A 27500-nucleotide genomic window follows, 5' to 3' on the forward strand; every position below is an offset into this window, starting at 1 on the left:
GTTTTTCCATTTAGGCCATAGAGGTACTATGCGATACACTGAGTGTACAAAACATAAGGAACACCTGCTCGTTCCATGACATAAACTGACCTGGTGAATTCAGATGAAAGTTATGATCCCGTATTGATGTCACTTGTAAAATCCACTTCAATCAGTGTAGATGAAGGGGAGGAGACAGGTTAAAGAAGGATTTTTAAGCTTTGAGACAATTGAGACATGGATTGTGTATGTGTGCCATTCACAGGGTGAATGGGCAAGACAAAATATTTAAGTGCATTTGAACGGGGTATGGTAGTAGGTGCCAGGCGTACCGGTTTGTGTCAAGAACTGCAATGCTGCTGGGTTTTTCACACTCAACAGTTTCCTGTGTGTATCATCAATGGTCCACCACCCAAAGGACAACCAGCCAACTTGACACAATTGTGGGAGATATTGGAGTCAACATGGGCCAACATCCCTGTGGAACGCTTTAGACACCTTGTAGAGTCCATGCCCCGAATTGAATCGGTTCTGAGGGAGAAAGGAGGTGCAACTCAATATTAGGAAGGTGTTCCTAATGGTTTGTACACTCAGTCGTGGTCAAAAGTTTTGAGAATGACATAAATACTAATTTTCACAAAGTCTAAGGCCTCAGTTTTGATGATGGCAATTTGCATATACTCCAGAATGTCATGAAGAGTGATCAGATGAATTGCAATTAATTGCAAAGTCCCTCTTTGCCATGAAAATGAACTTTATCCCCAAAAAACATTTCCACTGCATTTCAGCCCTGCCACAAAAGGACCAGCTGCCATCATGTCAGTGATTCTCTCGTTAACACAGGTGAGAGAGCTGACGAGGAGAGGCGGGTGGACAAACAAAAACCCACAAATTCTGACAAACTCCAAGCATTGATTATGCAAGAATGGGCTGCCATCAGTCAGGATGTGGCCCAGAAGTTAATTGACAGCATGCCAGGGCGGATTGCAGAGGTCTTGAAAAAGAAGGTTCAACACTGCAAATATTGACTCTTTGCATAAACGTAATGTCATTGTCAATAAAAGCCTTTGACACTTATGGAACGCTTGTAATTATACTTCAATATACCATAGTAACATCTGACAAAAATATCTCATAACACTGAAGCAGCGAACTTTGTGAAGACCAATACTTGTGCCTTTCTCAAAACGTTTAACCACGACTGTATATGGCTAAGTGTTATTTTTTCAGCTGTAAACTGCAAAGAGAGCTTATTAACCCATAAGTCTAAGCCCTCTCTAAGCCGGAGGAGGGGGGGTGGTTCTGCTAAGCTATATGGAATTGTTTTTTTGGCCTTACTGCTATTAGCCCATACAAAACGCATTGAATAACAGATTCACTATATGGAACAACAGATACACTACATGACCAAAAGTAAGTGGACACCTGCTCGTTTGAACATCTCATTCCAAAATCATGGGCATTTAAAATGGAGTTGGTCCCCCCTTTGCTGCTATAACAGCCTCCATTCTTCTGGGAAGGATTTCCACTAGATTTTGGAACCATTGCTGCGGGGACTTGCTTCCATTCAGCCACGAGCATTATTGAGGTCAGGCGTTGATGTTGCGTGATTAGGCCAGGCTCGCAGTCGACGTTCCAATTCATCCCAAAGGTGTTCGGTGGGGTTGAGGTCAGGGCTCTGTGCAGGCCAATCAAGTTCTTCCACACCGATCTTGACAAACCATTTCTGTATGGACCTCGCTTTGTGCACAGGGGCATTGTCATGCTGAAACAGGAAAGTGCCTTCCCCAAACTGTTGCCACAAAGTTGGAAGCACAGAATCGTCTAGAATGTCATTGTATGCTGTAGCGTTAAGATTTCCCTTCACTGGAACTAAGGGGCCTAGCCCGAACCATGAAAAACAGCCTAAGACCGTTATTCCTCCTCCAACAAATTTTACAGTTGGCACTATGCATTCGGCCAGGTAGCGTTCTTCTGGCATCCGCCAAACCCAGATTCGTCTGTCGGACTGCCAGATGGTGAAGCATGATTCATCACTCCAGAGAACACGTTTCCACTGCTCCAGAGTCCAATGGCTGTGAGCTTTACACCACTCCAGCCGACACTTGGCATTGTGCATGGTGATCTTAGGCTTGCGTGCGGCTGCTCGGCCATGGAAACCCATTTCATGAATCTCCCAACAAACAGTTATTTTGCTGTCGTTGCTTCCAGAGGCAGTTTGGAACTCGATAGGGAGTGTTGCAACCGAGGATAGATTATTTTTACGCGCTTCAGCACTGGGCGGTCCCGTTCTGTGAGCTTGTGTGACCTACCACTTTGCGGCTGAGCCGTTGTTGCTCCTAGACATTTCCGCTTCACAATAACAGCACTTACAGTTGATTGGGGCAGCTCTAGCAGGGCAGAAATGTGAAAAACGGACTTGTTGGAAAGGTGGCACTTTGAAAGTCACTGAACTCTTCAGTAAGGCCATTCTACTGCCAATATTTGTCTATGGAGATTGCATGGCGGTGTGCTCGATTTTTATACACCTGTCAGTAGCGGGTGTGACTGAAATAGCTGAATCCACTAATTTGAGGGAGGGTCCACATACTTTTGTATATATAGTGTAGTTTGTAGGCCAAACCGTTCAGACGCTAGATGATTTTGGGAGAAGACCAATTTTCGGGAAGTCTCATGGTCTGACAAACACCACTCTAGGTTTGCCACCTTTCACCGCAGATGCGGAAGTGCGACATCGGCGGATGCGGTGGATTGAGACGCATTCCAATGCAAAACCAGATATCTCTAGCTTAAACTGACAGATTTTTATGGGGATTTTTTTATGCCTATACGATTTCCGCGGGGCACAGACATCGACTCTAGGGGGTTAAAAAGCTGGATCATTAAAAGTGAGAGCGTAGCAGAGAGCTGGGGGCGGTGCGGCTTGACAAACTGCATAAAGCTACTGCCTTAGCATTACACAGAATTGGAAATGAGCCCTGAATTAATTTCAATTAAGTCATTCTTTAGCAGCTTAACTGTCAAACTCCAACATGGACAGCAATTTCAGCGTGTCTGAATTATTGCAGCTGATCCCTAGCTAGCTAGCTGTGGTGAGTGCTGCTGTGTAGTAGCTGTCACTGTGTGATGGTAATGGGGATTAGGGGTGACACATAGGAAGACACACGAGGCCGGTGGCAGTCTCTAACCCTGAGCCTGTACTACTGTCTGATGATGCGTCCCAAATGACACCCTATTCCTTATTAAGTGCATTACTTCTGAACAGGGCCCAATGGGCTCTGGTCAAAACTAATGCACTTAATCGGGAATACGTTGCCATTTGGGACGCAGACTTACGCTCTCCCTCCCTCCAGGCATGCGGAGCTCGTACGCCAGTCAGCACAGCCAGCTGGGCCAGGACCTGAGGTCAGCCATGTCCCCTGACCGCCACATCACACCCATCTACGAGGACAGGACCTTCCAGGGGCCGCTGTACCGTAGCCCCAACCACCACGACCCAGTGGACCTCAACAACTCCTCGCAGAGCGCCATCTACAGGAGTCCATCAGGTAGGACACTACACTACTATACAGTACACCACGTGTCAAACTCATTCCATGGAGGGCCGAGTGTCTGCACATTTTTGTTCCTCCCTTGTACTTGATTGATGAATTAAGCTCACTGATTAGTAAGGAACTCCCCTCACCTGGTTGTCTAGGTCTTCATTGAAAGGAAAAAACAAAAACCAGCAGAAACTAGGCCCTCCATGGAATGAGTTTGACAGCCCTACTGTACACCATTGGTTTTCAAACCTCTCCTTGGGGACTCCCAGGCGTTTCACAATTTAGTTGTAGCTCTGAACTAGCTCACCTGATTCACCTATTCAAGGGCTTAATGATTAGTTGACAAGTTGAATCAGGTATGCTAGTTGTGGAATAGTTAATTTAAAATACATGGAACGGCTTGTGGGCCCAAGGAGAGGTTTGGAAAACACTGCTCTACACTTCATCTTAGGCTTGCAAAATTTTGGTAATTTTCTGAAAATTCCCAGGTTTTCCACATTCTGGTTGGAGGATTTCCTGCTTATTCCTTCCTTACTTCTTCCAACTAGGAATTTGGGGAAAGTTACCGGAATTCTGCAACCCTAACTTAATCTCAATGTGTAATGATGAGAACACTAATGCAAGCAGGATGGAACCATGGCATTAATAAGCAGATTTGACCAGCAGCGTTAGTGAGAAACAGATGTTGAAGAGCGAGAGAGCAGTCGTCTTCATTTAAAATGACCCCGTCATAGTTTATACATTGCTGTTACATGGCTACTCCTCCTGCCTTTCCCACTCTAGCACAGGTTCTCTCTCTCGCTCCCGCTCTCTCTCTCGCTCCCGCTCTCTCTCTCGCTCCTGCTCTCTCTCTCGCTCCTGCTCTCTCTCTCGCTCCCGCTCTCTCTCTCGCTCCCGCTCTCTCTCTCGCTCCCGCTCTCTCTCTCGCTCCCGCTCTCTCTCTCGCTCCCGCTCTCTCTCTCGCTCTGTCTCTCGCTCTCTCGCTCTCTTGCTCTTTCTCTCGCTCCCGCTCTCTCTCTCGCTCCCGCTCTCTCTCTCGCTCCCGCTCGCTCTCTCGCTCTGTCTCTCGCTCTCTCGCTCTCTTGCTCTTTCTCTCGCTCTTTCTCTTGCTCTCTCGCTCTGTCTCTCGCTCTCTCGCTCTATCTCTCTCCCCTACCCCCTCCCTCCCTCTCCTTCTCTCTCTTACATGATCTATCCTGGGAACACTTTGTCCAAGCCAGACAGCCATCCAGCCCAGCCAGACTGCCTGCCAGCCCAGCCAGACAGCCATCCAGCCAAGCCAGACTGCCATCCAGCCCAGCCAGACTGCCTGCCAGCCTGCCTATCTTGCACTCCTTTCCTCCCTCCTCCATCAGAGATGGGGCTGAGACAGGAGAGAAGAGGAGAGGAAGGAGACAGGCATGGGCTGATACGCCAGCCACAAAGGAGTCAATTACCTGTGTGTCACACTCATAATGAGAAGAGGGATGAGGGGCCAGGGAACAGTCAGTGTCCCAAATGGCACCTTATTCCCTATTAAGTGCGCTACTTTTGATTGACCGGGGCCCAAAAGTAGGGCATGCTATTGCTGGTCAAAAGTAGTGTACTTTATAGGTACTAGGGTTCTATTTGGGAGGTAGCCACGGCCAGCTGTGTTTGGATGTTAGAATTCTCTCCTCATCGCCCCTCCATCGTCCTCCAGCATGCAGCCATTTAGCATCCTCTATACAGCAGATCTGAGATCCTCCCGGACTGATAAGTTCAGTAATAAATGGTATTGATGCTCAGAAGAAGACTCCTCTCAGATAACGATAAGCAACCATAATGTGCTCGCGGCCTGGCTATATTGAGAGGAATGCAAAAAAGGTAGTTTGGAGTCCTTACCAAAAAATCATTAGAAATAAATATCCAATTTGATCCCCAAGCACTCTTTGTTATGGTGTGAAATGAAATATTAATGGCCTTTTTCCCTGGCTCTCTTTCCATAAATTCTTTATCTACAGTATTTCTGGTGGCGTGTATTTCTTTTTGTGAGGACAAAGGTTTTTATGCTAAATGGAAATATCGATCCCTGTTGCAAAAAAGAAAGTCGCAGAACTCGGGTACGGCATTTCAAAGATGGATTTTTTTTTTTCTTAATGTAAAAGGATTTTAGTAGACTAGCATTTTAGTATCGAGTCGTTCATGATATCACAGAACTGGCCTATGAACTGCCAAATAGAGAGGGGTATTGATGTGGGCTTTTATATTTTTGGAGGGCAGCTTCAAGTTGACGTCTTGTTTCTTGTGTGTGTGTTCGGTGTGTGCACCGTGTGCAGGCCCAGTCCCTGCAGGATGTTAGGATAGAGATCTGACCGGAGGGAAGGAGAGCAACAGTCACGCAGTCACATGGTCTCTGCTCTGTGTGCTCTGAGCAGGAAGGCAGGCAGGGACAGGCTGTGTGAGTGTGTAGGGCATATTGTCCTAGAAACTAGGTCACAATATCACAACGTAAGGAGGAGAGAGGGGCAGAAAAATAGACATGGTTTAAGGACGATGACACAGTTAAAATTCTGGCAGACTAAATGTTTACCCTGGCCTGGAGGGAAGGATGTCCTGTTGGTGTGTTAGCTTAGTGCTGGTGCTGTTTCACCTAAAGAGGGAGGACTGTGTGTCTATTCCTGTGTCGGACACAGCCAGGGCTCACTGGCCTCAGACCACACTGAAGCATACAGGAGAAGAGGAGAGAGGGAGGAGAAGAAGAGTGTTGCTGGATCACCTATTACAAGGCAGACTGTAGCCCTGTAAAAAAACCTGCAGGATCTGGCTTGCTTAATCCTACCTCGTTAATTAAAGAAACAACAACAACAAAACAATCCCTTTGAAGGAGGAGACTTCTCTAGTGTGGAATCATGGGAGCGCCATTTTACCCTCTTCATTAAGTGGATCCAGATTGGAAGAATTGGTGTGTGAGTCAAAAAGCCTTGTGTTTTCAGCTCCAGTCAACACGTCTCTGGGTGTGTCCCAAATGGCACCCTATTCCTTATAGAGTGCACTACTAGGTGAAAAGGTCTAGGTGAAAAGGTTTGAACCACACTGCTAATCTTCACTAGCCCAGGGAGTTCTAGTTGAGTCCAGGTCTGGTAGCTGGCGTATATTTGTCTTGTTCAAATCAATCTGAATTGTTTTTCTTTGTGCTTTCAGGCATGGGGACCCTCCAGAGGACCTCCAGCCAGCGTAGTGCCATGACGTACCAAAGAAGCAACTACGCTCTGAACACGGCGGCCACGTACGCAGAGCCCTACCGCTTGGCCCAGTACCGGCCTTCCGAGGGCAACTACGTCCGGCAGCCGGTCGTCATGGCTGACGGGGCCACCCGCTCGCCCTCCATAGACAGCATCCAGAAGGACCCGAGGTAAAGCACTAGGCTCTAGCCACTAGGCTGCATCACTGGGTCGTTTTCATTAGTTCACACCTTAGCAAAACTTTACAACGTAAAACGAAAACAACCGTTTCTTATTGGACAAATTCAGACAGATCCCTCCCTGTTTCAAACTGGTTTCTTTCGTTTGGTTACGACTGATTCATCCCTACCTTATCATCCAGTGGGTCTAACAGTGGTTCTAACAGTGCTTACGGGGCTACTACTGTATATACTGCTGGGTCAACACTAGTGTTACTATTCACACATAAATCCCCCTGGGCAGCCATCCAGAGCCTTAGCCATTAAGATACAGATGTAGGATGTTAATTTGAGCTAGTTTGCTACAGCAGGAAAATAATCCTGCAGCAACAGGAAATGTGAATTATTATGTGGATTATAATTAATGGACATTTTGTGTAGGAGTTGATACATTTTTTGTTTCGGTAAAACAAGTCACATTTTTAAGTGGAAATTACAAACTTTAGAAGCCTTTTTAAACCTTGAACACACTACAAGTGTGCATTTCCTGCACAATTCCCAGCAACAAGAGTGATCAAATTAAGATCCTACATCTGTACATGGCTACACAGACCACTCTACAATGGATCCCCAGATTTCAGTGAACTGCTGTGTCTGCTCTTGCTACAGAGACATGTGTACTATGTAAGCACGGCCGGGTTTTTGGACACGGAGCGCTAAACCCCTGACCTTGCACATTGGGAGTGCTGTTCACACCCCTGAGTCCTGCTCTAGCTGAGAGCAGTGAGAGGGTGACAGCGGACCTCCTTCCCTGCCTGCTCTACACAGCAGACCATGCTCAGACCCAGGGTGCCTCCAAAATGCCCCACTCTTCCCTATATAGTGGCTATGGGTCCTGGTCAAAGTAGTGCACTATAAAGGGAATAGGGTGCCATATGGGTCACATCCAGAGGCAGGCCTAAAAGCACCTGTACTTAGAAAAACATGTTGCATCAACTGGGTCCCTACTCCCAACCAGATTAAATTTAGCAGTGGTGTTGGTAACGGCTGTTTGTGTCCCCCCGGGGTAAATTAGATGAACATTGTATTTTGATTTGATTGGACTGGCATCTTGCTTCATGTAACACATGCTGAGGCAAGGGCAGGAGTATTACAGCCGACACATCAATACAGCTAATTCTGTCACAATGTGGACGTGCATCTCATGTTGCTACTTTCTCATTTCAACTTATTTTGTTTACTCTGCTAGTCAGAAGACTTTTGGCAGTCAAAGATAAATACAAGTTCTGAAATAGACGCAGACTTGGTAATATCTACGCTTTTCTCTTGTCATAAGGGTTGTGAATTCTAGTAGAAAAGTTAAATTCTAGTAGACTTCATTTAGACTGATTAAATTAAGCTTTATGAATCAGGAGAAGCTCATAGCAGTGACTCTCCAAAAGCCAAGACATACCTTCTAGTCTTACAAATGAAACTGAAGTGAAATATCATCCTTTTATATTGGGAGAAAAGCAATAATCCTGGAGTGTTATAGATGCCGATGTCAATGTAATTTCCTGGGCTTTAAACTTATTGCGGTGTGCCCCAGCCCTGTGGATAGGGGTGGATAGTTGTTGTGTGCTGACGTCATACTGATTTGTGTCTGTTCCTGGGTGTATGTCTGATATCTCTCTGTGTCTGTGTTCCAGGGAGTTTGCCTGGCGTGACCCTGAGCTGCCTGAGGTCATTAATATGCTGCAGCACCAGTTCCCCTCGGTGCAGGCCAACGCCGCCGCATACCTGCAGCACCTGTGCTTCGGAGATAATACAGTCAAGGCTGAGGTACGTATGCATCGCTCCCCTTCTCCCCTGCACCCCAGATCCTTCATCAGTCCCCAGCATGCAACTCACTGAAGTGCCCCCCATCAGGGGGGGGGGGGGTGAATAGGGTTGTGGCAGTCATGGCATTTTGTCAGTCTCATGGTAAATGACCCGTAATTAACATAAATATGTTTAGCATCTCCTGGCTTCCACGCTTAGCCTACAAGCCACTGATGCAGACCTTTGGAACATCTGCATTTTAAAAAGTCTAATGAATCCATATAATATAGCCTACACCATCACAATAAATCCATTATTTATTTTAGACTGGTCTAAAGAAACATGATGTGAAGAAAATGTAGTCTATTTCAGAAGAACTGAATAGCATACACTGAGTTGTCCTTATGTTAGGCCCTGATCTGGCTATGCCATAGGGCTGTGGGCTACACTAGTTCATTTAGCAGACAAGATTTTCTTAGAATTCCGTGGCATTATTTTATATTCTTTTATAGCATGAAGAATATAGCGGCTATTCTGTGTTGAGCGGTTAACAAAGAAACAGGTCCTCCTATATGCTTAACTTAGAGTTATTTATGCAACTTTAGTTGTGATACAAACGTTGGGCTTTGATTTTTTATACATTCTAAGGCTGCATGATGCGAAGTCGCATGAAAGGCATGAGCTCTGCTTTTGTTTCTTGTGCAGGCTGCACACGCTTCATCAGTCTCTCATTCATAATTAGACAAGCGCTTGATAATATTCTCACCAGGCATCGAATTTCCCGGCGGCATCCCCCTTGTGTGGACGTAATGCCCCCTAAAAAATTCCATGCCTTGCGACCAAAGTGGCCGTTGTGTCCTTGGGAATATAATAATTATAATTTCCTTCTCCCGGCTGCCAATCGCTGTGCTCCAAAGTACCTCTCACTCACATGGCTCTTTCAGATATCTCAATTCTTATTAGCCAATGCCCCTCATATGATCAGGTCCTTCTCACAGGCATCTTAGCTCCGAAGTAGGCTACAAGTGAAGACCGACACATCGGGGAGACAACTGCGCGCATCCTTATCAAATTCCGAGGCGCATATTGAAGATGTTAGAAGAACCGTCCACATGTACTTTTCGTCAGCCAACAAGATGAGTAGGCCTAACGAACAGCAAAAGCACTAGCCTATGTCAATTTCCTATCCCCCATAGTACAAATGTTAACCTATTCTATTGGTCAACTTGTCCTTCTGTGCGAGAAATAAATATTCCAAACATACTCTGAGACAGTTGTGGGATGCGTTAGATCCCAAGTTAATACAACCACTCGCATCAAAAAACCTTTTAAAAGCAATGAGGCTGATGCAACAGATCAGAACATTTACTGTAGCTTTAAATTTCTTCACATTATAAGCTCAGCAATGCGCACACAGCAGTAGGCTATACGTGCGAATGTTCCAAAATGCAATCAATTAGCGGGAAAATACTGTTCTCAAAAGTGACCGCAAATGTTATTTATGCATGTAAAGATTTATGATAAAGGTGCATTTTTATGGTGAAAATTATCTTCCCCAAAATTGAAACTCACGCGCTGCCTAATATGCCAGTTAGGATCTACACCAGTTGTAAAGTGGATTAATGTGCTTACTTTTAAGAAGTTATTTGGCCACTTTAGTTGTGACACAAACCTTATCAAAACATATAGTCCTATGGGCTACATGAGGTGTGTGACTATGATTTGAAAAAGTTGCAAAAAAAAAGGAATGTGCTGTTTCTTGCCTTACTGTGCATGCTGGGCATCATTCACAAGTTATAATATTGTCACCCATCAGACTATTCTTAATTTGATCTTGTTTTTACAAATACTAAATCATATACTGTATGTGTGAAATGAGTTTAGATTTAGAATAGACCATTATCCTGCACCTGTCTCAGAACAGGGGCAGGGAAAAAAATACATGTCAGGCCTCCGTGTTCGATCCCAAGCTGTGTCACAACCGGCCGTGACCGGGAGTCCCATAGGGCGGTGCACAATTGGCCCAGCGTCGTCCGGGTTATGGGAGGCTTTGGCTCATTGCACTCTAGCGACTCCTTGTGGCGGGCCGGGCGCTTGCAGACTGACTTCGGTCGTCAGTTGGGCGGTGTTTCCTCAGACACATTGGTGCAGCTGACTTCCGGGTTAAGCGGGCGGGTGTTAAGAAGCGCGGTTTGGCGGGTCATGTTTCCCGAGCCCGTTGGGGAGTTGCAGCGATGAGACAAGATCGTAATTGGATTGCAATTGGATATCACGAAATTGGGGAGAAAAAGGGGGTAAAATACACACACAAAACATACCCACAAAAAATACATGTAATCTATGCACTTAAATAGCAAATGGAGGACGCTTTTCTCATGGTTTATTTTCATGCCAGCAGGATAGGCTAAACTCCTGTTGTAAAGCGAAGCAATGTGCTTAATATTAGGAAAGTTAAGAAATAAATACAGTGCATTCGGAAAGTATTCAGACCCCTTCCCTTTTTCCCCATTTTGTTACGTTACATCCTTATTCTAAAATTGATAAAATAAAAATTTTCCCTCCTCAATCTACACACAATACCCCATAATGACAAAGCGAAAACAGGTTTTTAGAAATGTTTGCACATTTATTAAAAATAAAGGGCTAACGTCCTCCTTTCTCATCTCCTTCTCATAACGCATTGGAGGAGAAGATCACATGGGAGGAACCTCAGATATTCTCCTACAATGCGTTTTGAGAAGGAGGCAACGAGAGAGGACATGAGGAATCAAGGAAATGCAATTGAGATTCACCCAGGCTGTGAGGACTGTGCTGCTGCAGAGGCCTGGCTGGGCCTCTGGCTGGGCTGGGGTGGGTTGGGCTGGCCACTCCATTCCACTCCAGCTCCCTCTGGAATTTCACAGCTCCACAGGGTGCTGTTACTGCCGCTGGAGTCGTCGGCTGGAAAAGCTGATCTCTTAAGATCAGTAGGGCTGTGACGGTCATGGAATTTTGGATGACGGTTATTATACAGCCAAATGACCACGGTCAACATTATAATCGTTGTTTTTTTTTTAAGACTCATTTTCTCCTCATCTCTGCTCCTGACTGCATGTGCTGCTGCTGCAGTTAGGGAGGTGTTGCCTCTTGAACACACTCATACATATGAAGACACACATTTCAAGCATGTCATTGTCAAGGAAAGAACATTGAGTCTTTTCTAGGTTTTGATGAGGGAACTGTCCGCTCTGTGCTTTTTAAATTTTTTTACATTTCTTGTTACTATATATATATATATTTTTTTTAAATCTATTCATACACTTGCAGACTCAGTGAGGGATTTCATATGATGGAACTGTCCTTGAAAGTGGCATACAAATGCAATTATTTGCTTCAACTCTTTACTTTACTTGAGTTTAGACCTTATATTCACCCTACACTGAGCATACAAAGCATTAAGAAAACCTGCTCTTTCCATGACATAGACTGACCAGGTGAAAGCTATGATCCCTTATTGATGTCACTTGTTAAATCCACTTCAATCAGTGTAGCTGAAGGGGAGGAGACCGGTTAAAGAAGGACTTTTAATAATAATAATAATAATAATAATATGCCATTTAGCAGACGCTTTTATCCAAAGCGACTTACAGTCGTGCGTGCATACATTTTTGTGTATGGGTGGTCCCGGGGATCGAACCCACTACCTTGGCGTTACAAGCGCCGTGCTCTACCAGCTGAGCTACAGAGGACCACATTTTAAGCCTTGAGACAATTGAGACGTGGATTGTGTGCCATTCAGAGGGTGAATGGGCAAGACAAAAAAATGTAAGTGCCTTTGAACGGGGTAAGGTAGTAGGTGCCAGGTGCACCAGTTTGTGTCAAGAACTGCAACGTTGCTGGGTTTTTCACACTCAACAGTTTCCCATGGGTATCAAGAATGGTCCACCACCTAAAGGACATCCAGCCAACTTGACACAACTGTGGGAAACATTGGCGTCAACATGGGCCAGCATCCCTGTGGAGTGCTTTCGACACCCTGTCCATGCCCCAACAAATTGAGGCTGTTCTGAGAACAAAAGGGGGTGCAACTCAATATTAGGAAGGTGTTCCTAATGTTAGGGATACTCAGTTTATGCGATCACTGAAGATATGCATTACATTTTCTATATGTCTTTCATCTGGTTTAAAGAAAGCCATTGGTATATATTCTCAGCATCCCTTACATGAATAAATACAAAGCCTAGATTTATGTTGTCAGAGTCATCATGAAGGCCCTGGTCATAACTAATTGCTATTAGACTACAATGCATTAGTCACTACACGTTCATGTTTAATCCATTTTCAGTTCCTTATAAGATATTTGTGATATTGATCCTACATTACTGTTGTCCTCACTATTTTTCATTCTGGTGGTATTTTACTGTACAAACCAATGAGTTATGCTCAAGGCCTTCATGATGACTCTCCGTACCCTCTAGGTGTGCCGTCTAGGGGGCATCAAACACCTGGTGGATCTATTAGACCACAAAACCCTGGAGGTCCAGAGGAATGCGTGTGGAGCTCTGAGGAACCTGGTCTACGGGAAAGCTACGGACGACAACAAGGTCGCCGTGAGAAACGCAGGTGGCGTCCCTGCTCTGCTCAGACTGCTGAGGAAGACTGTAGACGCTGAAGTGAGAGAGCTGGTCACGGGTAAGAGAGACAGTGAGAGAGTGTGTGTATGCGCTTGCATCCGCGTGGTGAATTCACTCAGAGTGTGTGTGCGTGCGTTGATGAATTCACTCTGCGCGTGTCTGCCTGCATATGTCTTGTGTTTTTTTCTGCTTTTCTGGGTAAGAAAGCAGCGTTTATTTAAAATGGCCTTTTTAACCTCGAAACTCCACGGACCGTGCCTTTCCATACCACAGCTCTGTGTGCTATTTCTCTCTCTCTCTCTCTCTCTCTCTCTCTCTCTCTCTCTCTCTCTCTGCCCTCTGGCGTATTCACAATGGTCACATTTCCACAGTTCCACATTATTTCACTCATCCATTATTCAGTGACGTTTGCCCAAATCAGATCCACTGGAGTTCCACTACAGGGTTTTTGTGGGACAGGAACATTACTACACAACCTAAAGTAGAGCTGTTCAATTATTAACCTTCTCGCCTGCCTGCCAGTCCGCTTCTTCAGTAATTTGGCATTAGTCACTGGATGTGTCCCAAATGACACCCTATTCCCTATATGGTGTACTACTTTTGACCAGGACCCATGGGGAATAGGGTGCCATTTTGGAAGTACATAATGGGTATTCTGGTCTGGTCCTGACCAGTTCTCCCCTAGTATCTGTCATTCAACTCAGGGGATTGGAGTTCCTTGCTACCCTCCCCTGGTTCATGTTTAGTAGACACAAAATGAGAGATAATGTTTTGACGGTACTACCTGAACGATCCAATAAGAACACAATTATATGCGTTCTGAACATAACCCTTGGTGAGAGCAGAGATTCCGTCGCTCCTAGTTGTGTAAACACAACAGTCCTTGACGTTTGAGCGAACACTCGTGTTTCCCAATGCACACACAGTTTTCCCTGTGTGGCTTGAGCTCTGCAAACAGGGTATAAATCCAAGTTGTGTAGGATCAGGGAGGAGTATTAAAGAAATATGCAGTGGTGTAAAGTACTTAAGTAAAGATACTTTAAAGTACTACTAAAGTTGTTTTTGCGGTATCTGTACTTTATTATGTATATTTTTGACTACTTTTACTTTACTACATTCCTAAAGAAAATAATGTACTTTTTACCCCATACATTTTCCCTGACACCCAAAAGTGCTTGTTACATTTTGAATGCTTAGCAGGACAGGAAAATGGTCCAATTCACGCACTTATCAAGAGAACATCCCTAGTCATCCCTACTGCCTCTGATCTGGCGGATTCACTAAACACAAATCCTTTGTTTCTAAATGTTGTCTTGAGTGTTGGAGTGTGCCACAGGCTATCTATGAATTTAAAAACAAGAAAATGGCGCTGTCTGGTTTGCTTAATATAAGGAATTTTAAGTGATTTATACTTTTACTTTTGAAACTTAAGTATATTTTAGCAATTTCATTCCTTTTGATGCTTAAGGATATTTAAAACCAAATACTTTTAGACTTTTACTCAAGTAGTACTTTACTGGGTGACTTTTACTTTAGTAATTTTCTATTAAGGTATCTTTACTTTTATGTAAGGGTACTTTTTCCACCACTGGAAATAAACAAGCCAAGATGTTTGGCTCTCAGGTGGCTGAATCAGCTGTTCTACTCTGACTAGCTCTGACTCTAGTTCAGGTTACAGTGTAATGGTTCCACCAGGCTATCAATACACAGAGAGCACAAGCACAGTGCAGCATCCAATTGCTCCTTTCTGTAGTAAAACATTGCGGAAGTGAAGTGGAGATATGACTTGAGTCTCGTGTCCATGAAGTTGGTGTTTGTTTGGTTTTTCTCCAAGCATGGTGAACTCCAAAGAACGAGGAAGAGCCAGTTGTTCTTGGGGTCTCCTAAGCATTGATAACACAGATAGAACAATGAGCCAGATGTTTCACCGAATGTATAAATCTGAAGCATCCGGTTGGCATTCCCACTCACCACCAAATATGGAGTGGGAGAAGATGGAGTGAGATGGATTTTGGCCGACATTCTGCAAATGTTTTCATCGATGAAACATCTGATCTCAATACAGTTTTCGGTTCCCAAAACTAGAATCTGTTACGAACAGAGTGGACTAAGTTTTTTGTCAACTTTACCCTATGCCAAAGTTTCTAAATATTGCGTTGTTTAGAAGGAGTTCAAGGGCGAGTTGAGTTATTGCACACGCCCACCACAGAGTATGCGGTCCCTAACGGAAATATGTAAATACATGCTAGAACGCGCCAATAGGATCTCGCTAGCTCGTGCTTGGCTCTGCCCACCTCCTTGCTTGTTCTGCCCACTGATTTAATTTGCTCCCATTGGAAATGACAGGATGTGGTCTATCTTGGGTTAGTTATACACATCTTTACTGATGTGGTGAATTAAGGAACTAACGAATCAGAACCACATGCAGTCTATAACAGAATGGAGTATGGGGGATGGAACCACTGGCATTTCAGTCACTTCTAGCCAGTCTAATCCATTGTCATTCAAACGGGAGGCCAGTTCAATGCAGATGTGTGTCATACAAATCTTGGACCAAATTGCTTTGACGTGTAGTGAGTACTTCTTACGACTGTGTGTATTTAAAAAAAAAAAAAACCCAGCTAATTGGCAGTTGGGGACCCAGAATACTATGCAATTAAAGAATGTCGGCGATCACAGCGTCACCTCTGGAAATCACAGCCAATCAGAACAATCTACGTGAGGAGCTTTCTGCCGCACTTCCTGCTGGCCAAAGCCAATGGGCTAATTGGAACTGACAAGACTTAGGATGCGTCCCAAATGGTTCCCTATTTAGTGCACTAATTTGGACCAGAGCCATATGGATGCCATTTGGGATGCATTTTCTCACCAACACCCCTCTGACATATTTCTACCCTTGAAAACCCTGATGGCGGTGTAATTGAACCTTGTTTTTTTAAGAGCCATTTTTTAAGAGCACTCAGCGTGCCCACCTCTGAGCTTTACTGATAGGAGATGTTTGTTCCACTCCCCTGTATGTCAGTGGTCCTTTATTCCAGCGGGATCATCAGCCGTGCTCCATATGAGCCACTACGGTAGCAGGAGGAGCCCCCCTCTCTTCTCTTTTCTACCCAGGTCAGGGGGGTCATTTTGTGGGGACAGCAATCTAGCCCTGGTCCCTGATTCCCATAGCAGCTGTTGTGGTTATTGGCTTGTCCTCAATAGGCCTCTGAGATCAAAGGGACAGGCCTCCCCTGGTTGTCGGCACCCCAGTGGCAGTACAGGTGTCACCTGGCCCCTACGGAGGGACCAGCATGGCCCTGAACAGTGTCATTACAGCCTCTGTACACATACACACACAGTACACAGGGGCCCTGTCCTAGAACACACTGTCTGTCCGTATGTGACCCCACTCTTATCATTGCTGTCGCAAATACACACACAAACACACAACCTGGGACGGAACAAAATGACAGTACATTACAGTACATCACATGTGTGGAATCTGTGCTCCTGCGTTTCTATGTTGGTGTGGCTTCCCTTGAATACAAGTGCCTATGTGTAGGAGTTCAGGAGACAAGCAGCTACAAGCCTAACCTTGTGTTGTGTGTATTTCCAGCGTGCTGTCGGGAAAACAGCCCCACTGTGCTAATCTCTGGTCCGTGTTCCTTTTGAAATTGAACAGAGCTCATCAAGGAAGGCACACTGGAGCTGCTGCAAAGCTTCTATTTCATCAGATGTAGGGCACAGATTGTCATCTAGCTCACCCTGCAGCCACTGTACAAATACGCTGAGACTTCAGGCACACAGTTATTCTGTAGTAGTCAGCCACACCCTACAGACTGGGGGACAGCTAAACTCATAGTACTAACCACTAGTCGACACACCTCTCTGCTCTGCACCCATTGGCGTAGGAGAATAACCGTATCAAAGCTAGTCTTGATTTTTTATTGTGTCAGAAATTGTTAGAGCAAGCCGTGGGCTTTGACCAGAAACAAGACTGTACCAAATGGCACCCTATTCACTATGGGCCATGTTCAAAAGTAGTACGCTCTATAGGGAGAATAGGGTGGCATTTGGGATGCAGGCCAGATCAACATATGGCCCCCAGCCTCTTAGCAACCACTATCCAGCCCCTCCCCCGCTTAATCTGATTATTGATAATGCTTGGTCTAGTATTGCAATGGATCTGCATGCTCATACCAGCTCCATAGCATGCAAACACATGCCACTCTAAATCTCTCACTCTCAGAGCCAACTAATGCCTGATCTACGCACATTAATCCACCCAATCAGAGCCTGTTAATATCGACCACACCCACCACCCCCTTACTCTGGCCAGTCAGAAGCGACTAAACATCTGAGCCACACCAGCTCAAACCCAGGGTACTGTAATGGCCTACCTGGCTTCAGCACCTCATTCCTGCAGACAGTAACTGAATAACAAGCTCAGTGGAGATTTCATTATGGGGCGGAATGGAGCCCTTTAGTCGGATCACTGCTTCCCAAGCTATGAGAGACACACTCTACCCTCCCCAATCGCTCTCTCTCTTACACACAAACAAGTGCACATACACGCTCTTTCTCTCTCTTTCTTTCTCACACACACACTCCCTAACTTTATAAATCTAGGCCACAGTCAAATGACTTTCGAGGATTGATCCAAAGGCAGATGATTGGCTCCTGTGTCACAGCGTATCACAGCGTATTGCCTCTCCAACTCGGGCGTTAGTATACATTGGGCTAGTGTTCCCGTGCCTGGCTAACGTATACACTACTAGTCAAAAGTTTGGACACACCTACTCATTCAAGGGTTTTTCTTTATTTTTTACTATTTTTTACATTGTAGAATAATAGTGAAGACATCAAAACTATGAAATAACACATGTGGAATCATGTAGTAACCAAAAAAGTGTTAAACAAATAGAAATAGCCACCCGTTGCCTTGATGACAGCTTTGCACACTCTTGGCATTCTCTCAATCAGCTTCATGAGGTAGTCACCTGGAATGCATTTCAATTAACAGGTGTGCCTTGTTAAAAGTTAATTTGTGGAATTTCTTTCCTTAATGTGTTTGAGCCAATCAGTTGTGTTGTGACAAGGTAGGGGGGGTATACAGAAGATAGCCCTATTTGGTAAAAGACCAAGTCCATATTATGGCAAGAACAGCTAAAATAAGCAAAGAGAAATGACAGTCCATCATTACTTTAAGACATGAAGGTCAGTCAATCTGGAACATTTCAAGAACTTTGAAAGTTTCTTCAAGTGCAGTCGCAAAAACCATCAAGTGCTATGATGAAACTGGCTCTCATGAGGACCGCCACAGGAAAGGAAGACCCAGAGTTACCTCTGCTGCAGAGGATAAGTTCATTAGAGTTACCAGCCTCAGGAATTGCAGCCCAAATAAATGCTTCACAGAGTTTGAGTAACAGACACATCTCAACATCAACTGTTCAGAGGAGACTGCGTGAATCAGGCCTTCATGGTCGAATTGCTGCAAAGAAACCACTACTGAAGGACACCAATAATAAGAAGAGACCTGCTTGGGCCAAGAAATACGAGCAATGGACATTAGACTGTTGGAAATCTGTCCTTTGGTCTGGAGTCCAAATTGGAGATTTTTCGTTCCAACCGCCGTGTCTTTGTGAGACACGGTGTGGGTGAACGGATGATCTCCGCATGTGTAGTTCCCACCGTAAAGTATGGAGGAGGAGGTGTTATGGTGTGGGGGTGCTTTGCTGGTGACACGGTCTGTGATTTATTTAGAATTCAAGGCACACTTAACCAGCATGGCTACCATAGCATTCTGCAGCGATACGCCATCCCATCTGGTTTGGGCTTAGTAGGACTATCATTTGTTTTTCAACAGGACAATGACTCAACACACCTCCAGGCTGTGTAAGGGCTATTTTACCAAGAAGGAGAGTGATGGAGTGCTGCATCAGATGACCTGGCCTCCACAATCCCCCGACCTCAAACGAATTGAGAGTCGGATGACAGAGTAAAGGAAAAGCAGCCAACAAGTGCTCAGCATATGTGGGAACTCCTTCAAGACTGTTGGAAAAGCATTCCAGGTGAAGCTGGTTGAGAGAATGCCAAGTGTGTGCAAAGCTGTCATCAAGGCAAAGGGTGGCTATTTGAAGAATCTCAAATATAAAATATATTTTGATTTGTTTAACACTTTTTTTGTTACTACATGATTCCATATGTGTTATTTCATAGTTTTGATGTCTTCACTATTTTTCTACAATGTAGAAAATAGTAAAAATGAAGAAAAACCCTTGAATGAGTAGGTGTCCAAACTTTTGACTGGTACTGTACATCACAGGATGTTAGTGGCATTTTAATTGGGGAGGACGCCCTCATGGTAATGGCTGGAGTGGAATGGTATCAAATACATCAAAACACATGGTTTCCATGTGTTTGATGCTATTCCATTTGCTCTGTTACAGCCATAATTATGAGCCGTCCTCCCCTCAGCAGCCTCCACTGATATACATACAGTATATAGGACTGAGCCCAGATCACACTGAGAGATCAAGCCTCCGCGCACAATTCACATAGGCAGTTCCATCTGACTGTCAAATATGACACATGGGTATCGTTGGGTCTTTATAGAGACAACTGTCAGTCACACCTCACGCAGATTTATCCCATGTTTAAAAAGACTGCAGCACAGGGCCAGTTTAAAGGCTGGCTGTTAGCCGTTTCTCCAAATAGAGCTTTAGGGGTGATGAGGAGGAACTGGGGGGTTGATGGCTAGAGAGACAGACCTGGGTCATTTCAGTCTGCCTGAGTACTTTATCCAGCCGCGTGCGCGTGTGTGTGTGCACGTACGTGCGTTATCACTTCATTACGAGGCTCTCATCCTGAGGGAGTCTCTAAGGGAGTTCACCATCAGAGAAAGCCAAGGCAAAAAGGCTAAAGGCTAAGCTAGTAGAGAACGGTGCTCAATCACTACAGAGGGATTCCATTTGAAATGAATCCCAGGGCCTGAGAATACACGTTATAGCTGAGGTGATGTTACAGCTTCGGTATGCAGCCCCACACGGCACTGGCAGGAGCAGATAAGAGGCTTCATCGGGTGAATGTTAACCGTGTAGAGACACTTTCATGGGTTGCTTGGGCTAAGCTGAGAATTTGTCTTTCTATTCTTATTGAAATTAAGATGTGAAATCGGACAATTTTGGTCCCCCATTATCGTAACTGGCATGACGTTATTATTAACGTTATTTCATAAAAGTGTGAATGGACCTTTATTAAACAGGGTAACTCAACAGATAGGGATGGAACAGACACTCTTTGGACCACATCCCTGGCTGTGTTATGCCTTGCTGGCATCCTCTTAATGATGTGCCCTTGGGCTTTTGTAATGGGTGTGATCATCTCCATTGGTTTAATTGGAGAGAAGAGAAAACCAAACAGTGGCTAGGATACATACACACTGTGGTGGATAGAGGAGAGCTCAAGGAAACTACGAGGATTACACACACACACACCAGGCATCACTCCCATCCCATGCTTTCCTACCCTCACACACATCCAAAGAGATCAGCCAGTCAGCGGGGTGTAGCTAGATCTCCTCTGCTGTGCCTGCAGTCTTAGAGGTAGTAACTATGGATGCATCCCAAATGGCACCCTATTCCCTGTATAGTGCACTGCTTTTGACCAGGGCCCATAGGGTTCCCATAGGGATCTGGTCAGCAGTAGTGCACTACATAGGGAATACAGTGCCATTGGGCTCTGGTTAAAATTGTGCGCTAAATAGGGTAGGGTCCTATTTGGGACACATTCTATGTGTCTCTCTCTCTGTAGTTAGACAGGAGCTGAGCTGCAGCCCTGTCCAAGGATAGTGCCGCCCTGTAGAAATCAGCCTATATTTTCTGCTTCCAGTAACAGCCATCTAATTAAAAGAACGTGCTCCACGCTGGTTATTCTGGAGCAGATGCAGCATCAAAGGGCCCCTCATCACACACTATACTAGGAATATTACTGGTTACCATAAGTGCATTTGAAACTAATAAAATGATTACAGGATATCGGGAGACGTTACATTATTCAGATGATACGTTGAGCCAGTACCTTATGGTGTTTTGTGTTCATCTCAAGTGAAAAGTCTTCCTCACTTGCCTTGAGGATATCTAAAGCTTTTAAGATCCTATTTAATGCAGATGCCCGATGTGTCTCTGCTCTGCTGAAGTATGGTTTTCATTTGTTATGAGGGCTATTCTTTTTCCTCTGATCCTCTCTTCTCTCTGTGTGGTACTGAGCTATGAAAAGCCCTGGATTTCGGCAACTCTAGAAGGCTAGCCTAACTGCACATGACAGCTGACAACCAGGGGTTTGTGGGCCCGTCTCTCTCTCTAACATGTCCCTCCCGCTTCTCTGCAGGGGTGCTGTGGAACCTGTCCTCCTGTGATTCTGTCAAGATGACAATCATTCGGGATGCCTTAACTACTCTGACAAACACTGTGATCATACCCCATTCTGGATGGAGCAGCTCGACGTTTGACGATGACCACAAGCTCAAATTCCACTCGTCTCTGGTCTTGAGGAACACAAGTGGCTGTCTCAGGTAATGGACATTTTGAGCGTGATGCTACCACCCCCTTCTGGATGTTTCAAGCTACTGCAGCCTGGTTCATTTGAACATAGCCTTCGAGCTAGTCCGTAAATAATATTACAAACACATGATTAGTGAATGAGACAAACCTGACTGTGGGAGCTTACAAATAATGCATTGTAAACAGGTCATCTATGACTGTATTTAGTATGTTAAAGAAAATATACAAACAAAATACACAGAATTATAAGTCTGTATGTACTTACAGATTCAATAAAGTGGCCCTTGAAACCCACTAATCTACCCACCCATAATACAAGGAGTAGATGGGTGTTATGTTATAGTTGCCCAGTCAGTATAATCACTGTGCGACCCAGCCGTAGAAAAGGGGATTCTCGCTCTCCAGCCACCCTGCCAGGGCCCTCGTTTGAAGGCAATGGGTGCATCCCAAATGGCTCCCTTATGGGCTCTGGTCAAAAGTAGTGTACTAAATAGGGAGTAGGTTGCTATTTGGGAAGCTGCCAGAAGTTTGGTCTCTAATTGGTGACAGTGTCTCTGAGCGCGCTCAGTTAGGCTCTCGTTTCCCCCGCAAAAGTACTCATAATGGCATCGCTCAGGCCAACCAGAGAGCCTCGTCCATTATGGATGGTACGGAGCAAGTAAACCCCACAACACAAACCAGCGTCGCGCTAAGGGAACAAACACAGACACAGTTTGGTTGCATCCCAAAGGGTACCCTATTCCCTTTATAGTGCACTATGTTTGACCAAAGGCCTTTGGGGCCTTGTTAAAAGCAGTGTACTAAATGGGGAATAGGGTGCCGTTTGGGACGAAGCTTTCTTATTTTATGTGGCTGTTTGTGTTCGTTGCTGGGCCTGTCTTTGTGTGTGATTTATTTGAGTGTTTGTGTGTGCTGTAGGGGCATATGTCTGTTTACAGAAGTCCTGAACAGTGTGTGTTGTTTTAAAGGAACCTGAGCTCAGCGGGTGAGGAGGCTAGAAAACAGATGCGTTCTTGTGAGGGACTGGTGGACTCTTTACTCTATGTCATCAAGGCCTGTGTCAACACCTCTGACTTTGACAGCAAGGTCTGTGCATACACACACACACACACACACACATGGCAAGAGATGTATACAGACACACACATACACACATACTCTCTCTCTAACTCTGTCCCTCTCTCTTTCTTACTCACACAGACGCATAAGCGCGCGCGCACACACACACACACACACACACACACACACACACACAGTCACACAATGGCAGGCAGCTGTAGGGGATAAGGAGAACACCTACCCTACCGGTTTTAAATTATTTCTCACTCACATCTACTTGCACAGCTCCATAACTTGATTGGGAATGCCTTTTATCAACCCATTGTTAATAGCATGCAATTAAAGTTCATAGACTTTAGCCAGCTGTTCTGGTTAATTATTTCCGCTATAAATTTGGCCTTTTTGATTTTGTGTCCCAAATGGCACCCTATTCCCTATGGGTCCTGGTCAAAAGTAGTGCACTATAATAAAGGCAATAGGGTGCCATTTGGTATGCATCCTGTGTATTTATTACCATGGTGATCTACTGAACAAATACCACTATATGGGCTTCAGACAGTAAGGAATTAAACCCATTTGTCAGACCCCAGATCTCCCTTTCTAAGTGGAGAAACGTTAATCTGTTATTATTATTTGTTTTTGTCATTTTAGCAGACGCTCTTATCCAGAGTGAGTGCATACATTTTTCATACTGTTATTACAGTGTGGGTCTCATACCTAATTAATTTACACTGCTACAGATAACACCAGGCCTGCATGTCTCCACTCTCTCTCTCTCACACACACACACACACACACACACTTGCCTAGCTTATTGAGCACTATTTCATTGGAACAAACCTCTTCTCTGTCTCTCTTTCTTTCTCTATCTCTATTCTCTCTCTCTCTCAATCTGTTGCTATCTCTGTTACTGCACACATTTCCAAAGCAATCGTATAGAAACATATTAAATCAATAAAATCAATAAAATAACATTCAATGATTAACAGGACCCCCCGCGTCTCCTCCCTCTAGATTGTAGAGAACTGTATTTGCACTCTGAGGAACCTGTCGTATCGCCTGGAGCTGGAGATGCCCCCATCGAAGCTGCAGGGAGCCCAGGAGCTGGATGGTCTGCTGGGCAGTGAGTCTCCCAGTAAGGACGTGGAATCCAGCTGCTGGGGCAGGAAGAAGAAGAAGAAGAAAAAGGGCTCCCAGGAAGACCAGGTAAACGGCACCCTATTCACTATGTAGTGCACCTTCTTTTGACCAGGTCCCATAGGGCGCCCATAGGGCTCTGGTCAAAAGTAGTGCACTATATAGGGAATAGGGTGCAATTCCGTACGCAACTTCCGTCTGAGTGGTGGAAATATCACTTCCTAGGCCTCCAAAGTGAATGTTCACTCCAGGTGAGCTAAGGGATAACAACTCATCACTGAGTGGTGGAAATGACACGTGTCACTTCCTTCCAGCCTTTAATGTGAATGTTCACTCCAAATGTTTGTCAAACATTTAGTTTTTTTATCAACAGTAGTCTAGTAGCAAGATGAGTCTACGTTCCACGGCATCTGTTGTCTAACATGACGGAATCAGACGGTGTCTGCCTGTCTTTCCAAATCATTTGGGATTGAGGCGTTGTATCGCTGGTTCTACACATAAGATGTCATGGGACGTGGACTCATTAGACCACTCCTGAGAAACTGAATCATCTGACCGACTTTGATTTTGGAGTGAACTATTAGCACTGGTCTAGGATCAGGTCTCTCCTATGATCTAAAAAATGCTAAACTGATCCTAGATCAGCACTCCTACTCTGAGATGCTTGATACAAACAGCCCCTGAGCTAAAGTGAATCTCAACACTGTACTCGTTCATCATATATAGTCAACATTGTATTAGAACCTCTAGTCATGATCATGTGTTTGTAATGTGTTCTAAGTGGGACGGAGTGGGCCCCATCCCCGGCTTCTCCAAGTCCCCCAAGGGGGCAGAGATGTTGTGGCACCCAGCTGTGGTGAAGCCCTACCTGACCATGCTGGCCGAAAGCTCCAACCCTGCCACTCTGGAGGGCTCAGCGGGCTCCTTACAGAACCTGTCTGCTGGGAACTGGAAGGTATATAGTACACATATTGCATCCCAAATGGCACCCTATTCCCTATATAGTGCACTACTTCTGACCTGGCCAGTCAAAAGTAGTGCACTATATAGGGAATAGGGTGCCATTTGGGACATAGACACACAGCACCCAGGAGAGGATATGACAAGAACACTACTCTATTGAGTTTTCTTTTCCCCTGTGTAACAGGAATAGTTTCTTAGATGTGTAAAGGCAATCCTATTTAAAGGAGAACTCTCCTCCATAAGCATGCCAGTGAAACTAATGTCAATTGTCGCTTATAAGTGAATAAGTGAAGTCAATGTACGTTTTTAAGTCTTCTATTTACTGTATGCTAATTGCTGCAAAACAAATTTCCTTCTTGGAAACTTGAAACTTGAAGTGTACACTTTTGGGTCGAGTTGCATTGAAGAGAGTTTAAACGTCATCTCTGTGTCTTCTCTGTTTGTACTAGTTTGCGGCGTACATCCGTGCAGCGGTGCGTAAGGAAAAGGGTCTGCCCATCCTGGTGGAGCTGCTGAGGATGGACAACGACAGGGTGGTCTGCTCTGTGGCCACGGCCCTGAGGAACATGGCCCTGGACGTCAGGAACAAAGAGCTCATAGGTGAGGATCCAACACAGGCTCTGTGAAGGGACGACCCAGGCCACGTTCCAGGCTGACTACATTGCAGACGCCTGCCAGATCTCACAACACATGGATAGGTGTTTAATGTAGTCGGTATGGCTACATGTGCTATACAGCATTACAGAATGAAAAAGGGAAGAGATTATGGGAAATTAGAGGTTCAAAATTAAGTAGAACCAGAAGAGCTGCGAGTGCTTGCTTACTAATCTAACTGCCCAGATCGCCACACTTAAATTGCATTCCCAATCCTTCTTGTTTTTTGTGAAATCACCCCTTTTCAGGGAACAGGTTTTTATGGGCTAGCTGTATGGACATAATGAGGAGTTTGCGTTCCAGCAAGGCTGAGGCAGCAGAGCCTGTAGCCTGGGAGAGGGGGGAGGTACTGGGGGGAGAGGGGGGAGGTACTGGGGGAGAGGGGGGAGGTATTGGGGGGAGAGGGGGGAGGTACTGGGGGGAGAGGGGCTGTGTGGAAAGGTACTCTGGAGGGACTTCTCTTCTGAGGGAGACTCAGGGGGATCCCAGGATCTGTAGGTCTAGACCCTTGGGGGCACTAGCACTATGGAAAGGCATATGGTAGGCTGTGGAAGTACAACTCCAGCTGAACTAATATAGCATCCACAATGTAAAAAGTAGAGCCCTAGAGAAAGGAATCTGCCGTACAAATACATTACGTAAGACACATGCAATGATTGTCTCTGTTTCCGTTTGTCTGTTTCTCTCTGTGGCATTCTAGTTTTAGTTGAAGGTGTAGCTAGTTCATTTATTTGCAGCAACAAATATCAAATAGAACATAATGTATGTAAAGGTGAGGATGACAACTAGAATGGGTTTATAAAGAAACCTTGCCATAATCTAGATGGTCAATTCATAGCAGAAGTTATAAGTACATAAGCAGTACTTTATCCCTCCCTCCTTCCTTTGCTCCCTTCTTTCTGCCTTCTCTACCTCCTTCCGTCTCATCCTTTCCTCCCTCCTTCCCTCCTTCCTCCCCCCCAGGGAAGTATGCGATGAGGGACCTGGTGAACCGTCTCCCTGGGGGGGACACCACCCTGCTCTCTGACGAGACGGTGGCGGCCATCTGCTGCACCCTGCATGAGGTCACCAGCAAGAACATGGAGAACGCCAAGGCACTGGCTGACACAGGCGGCATCGAGAAGCTGTTCAACATCACTAAAGGCAGGGGAGAGAGGTGAGGGAAAGGCTGCCTTCAGCTGCTGCTAAGACAGAGGCTGCATTGCATCCTAAATGGCACCGGATTCCCTTTATAGTGCACTACTTTTGATCAGGGCCATATGGGAAGGGGAAAAAAACATAGAAGGAACAGAGGGTCTGGTCAAAAGTAGTGCATTATACTGTATACGGAATAGGGTGCCATTTGGGATGCACATTGAGAGTCTGAGAAGAGACAACGTGTGCTTCCACTAGGGTTCATATGAGCTGAGGTTAAACCTCAGAATGGTCTAAGCATCTCAAGGACAGTTGAGAGTAGACACATTTTTCCACCACAGAAACATGCAATATGCCATGTATTTGCCATAGATTCCTAAGAGGCCTCAGTCATAAATTCTTAGTGGTAATGTGTAGTGACGTGTGTTTCTCTGTCCCTACAAGGTACTCTACAAAGGTGGTGAAAGCTGCCGCTCAAGTCCTCAACACACTCTGGCAGTACAGAGACCTGAGAACTATCTATAAGAAGGTAAGAAAATGACCACTGTTGGGATGAGGAGGCCAACTACAGTAGAGCTACGTCTCAATTATCTCTCCTTCCCGCCAAAGTTAAATAGCCATCACTAGCCGGCCTCCAACCAGTACCCTGCCCTGAACTTAGTCACTGTCACTAGCCAGCTACCACTCGGTTACTGAACCCTGCACCTTAGAGGAT

General features: G+C 45.2%; 1 protein-coding gene across 2 annotated transcripts in view; it reads left to right on the top strand.

Annotated features, from left to right (window-relative positions):
- LOC311143596 (plakophilin-4-like) overlaps positions 1-27500 on the top strand; it is a 119353-nt gene that overhangs the window by 85238 nt on the left and 6615 nt on the right. For both annotated transcript variants that reach the window (XM_084179446.1, XM_084179445.1), the window contains 11 exons: positions 3333-3527; positions 6684-6894; positions 8571-8703; positions 13140-13353; positions 21666-21849; positions 22807-22924; positions 23912-24103; positions 24816-24989; positions 25447-25597; positions 26615-26807; positions 27230-27314. In XM_084179446.1, coding sequence (XP_084035572.1) covers positions 3333-3527; positions 6684-6894; positions 8571-8703; positions 13140-13353; positions 21666-21849; positions 22807-22924; positions 23912-24103; positions 24816-24989; positions 25447-25597; positions 26615-26807; positions 27230-27314 — 1850 coding nt within the window. The remainder of the gene's footprint in view (positions 1-3332; positions 3528-6683; positions 6895-8570; positions 8704-13139; positions 13354-21665; positions 21850-22806; positions 22925-23911; positions 24104-24815; positions 24990-25446; positions 25598-26614; positions 26808-27229; positions 27315-27500) is intronic.

Source organism: Coregonus lavaretus, assembly GCF_964263955.1.
Source record: "Coregonus lavaretus genome assembly, chromosome: 16".
In the NCBI taxonomy this organism is placed as follows: domain Eukaryota; kingdom Metazoa; phylum Chordata; class Actinopteri; order Salmoniformes; family Salmonidae; genus Coregonus; species Coregonus lavaretus.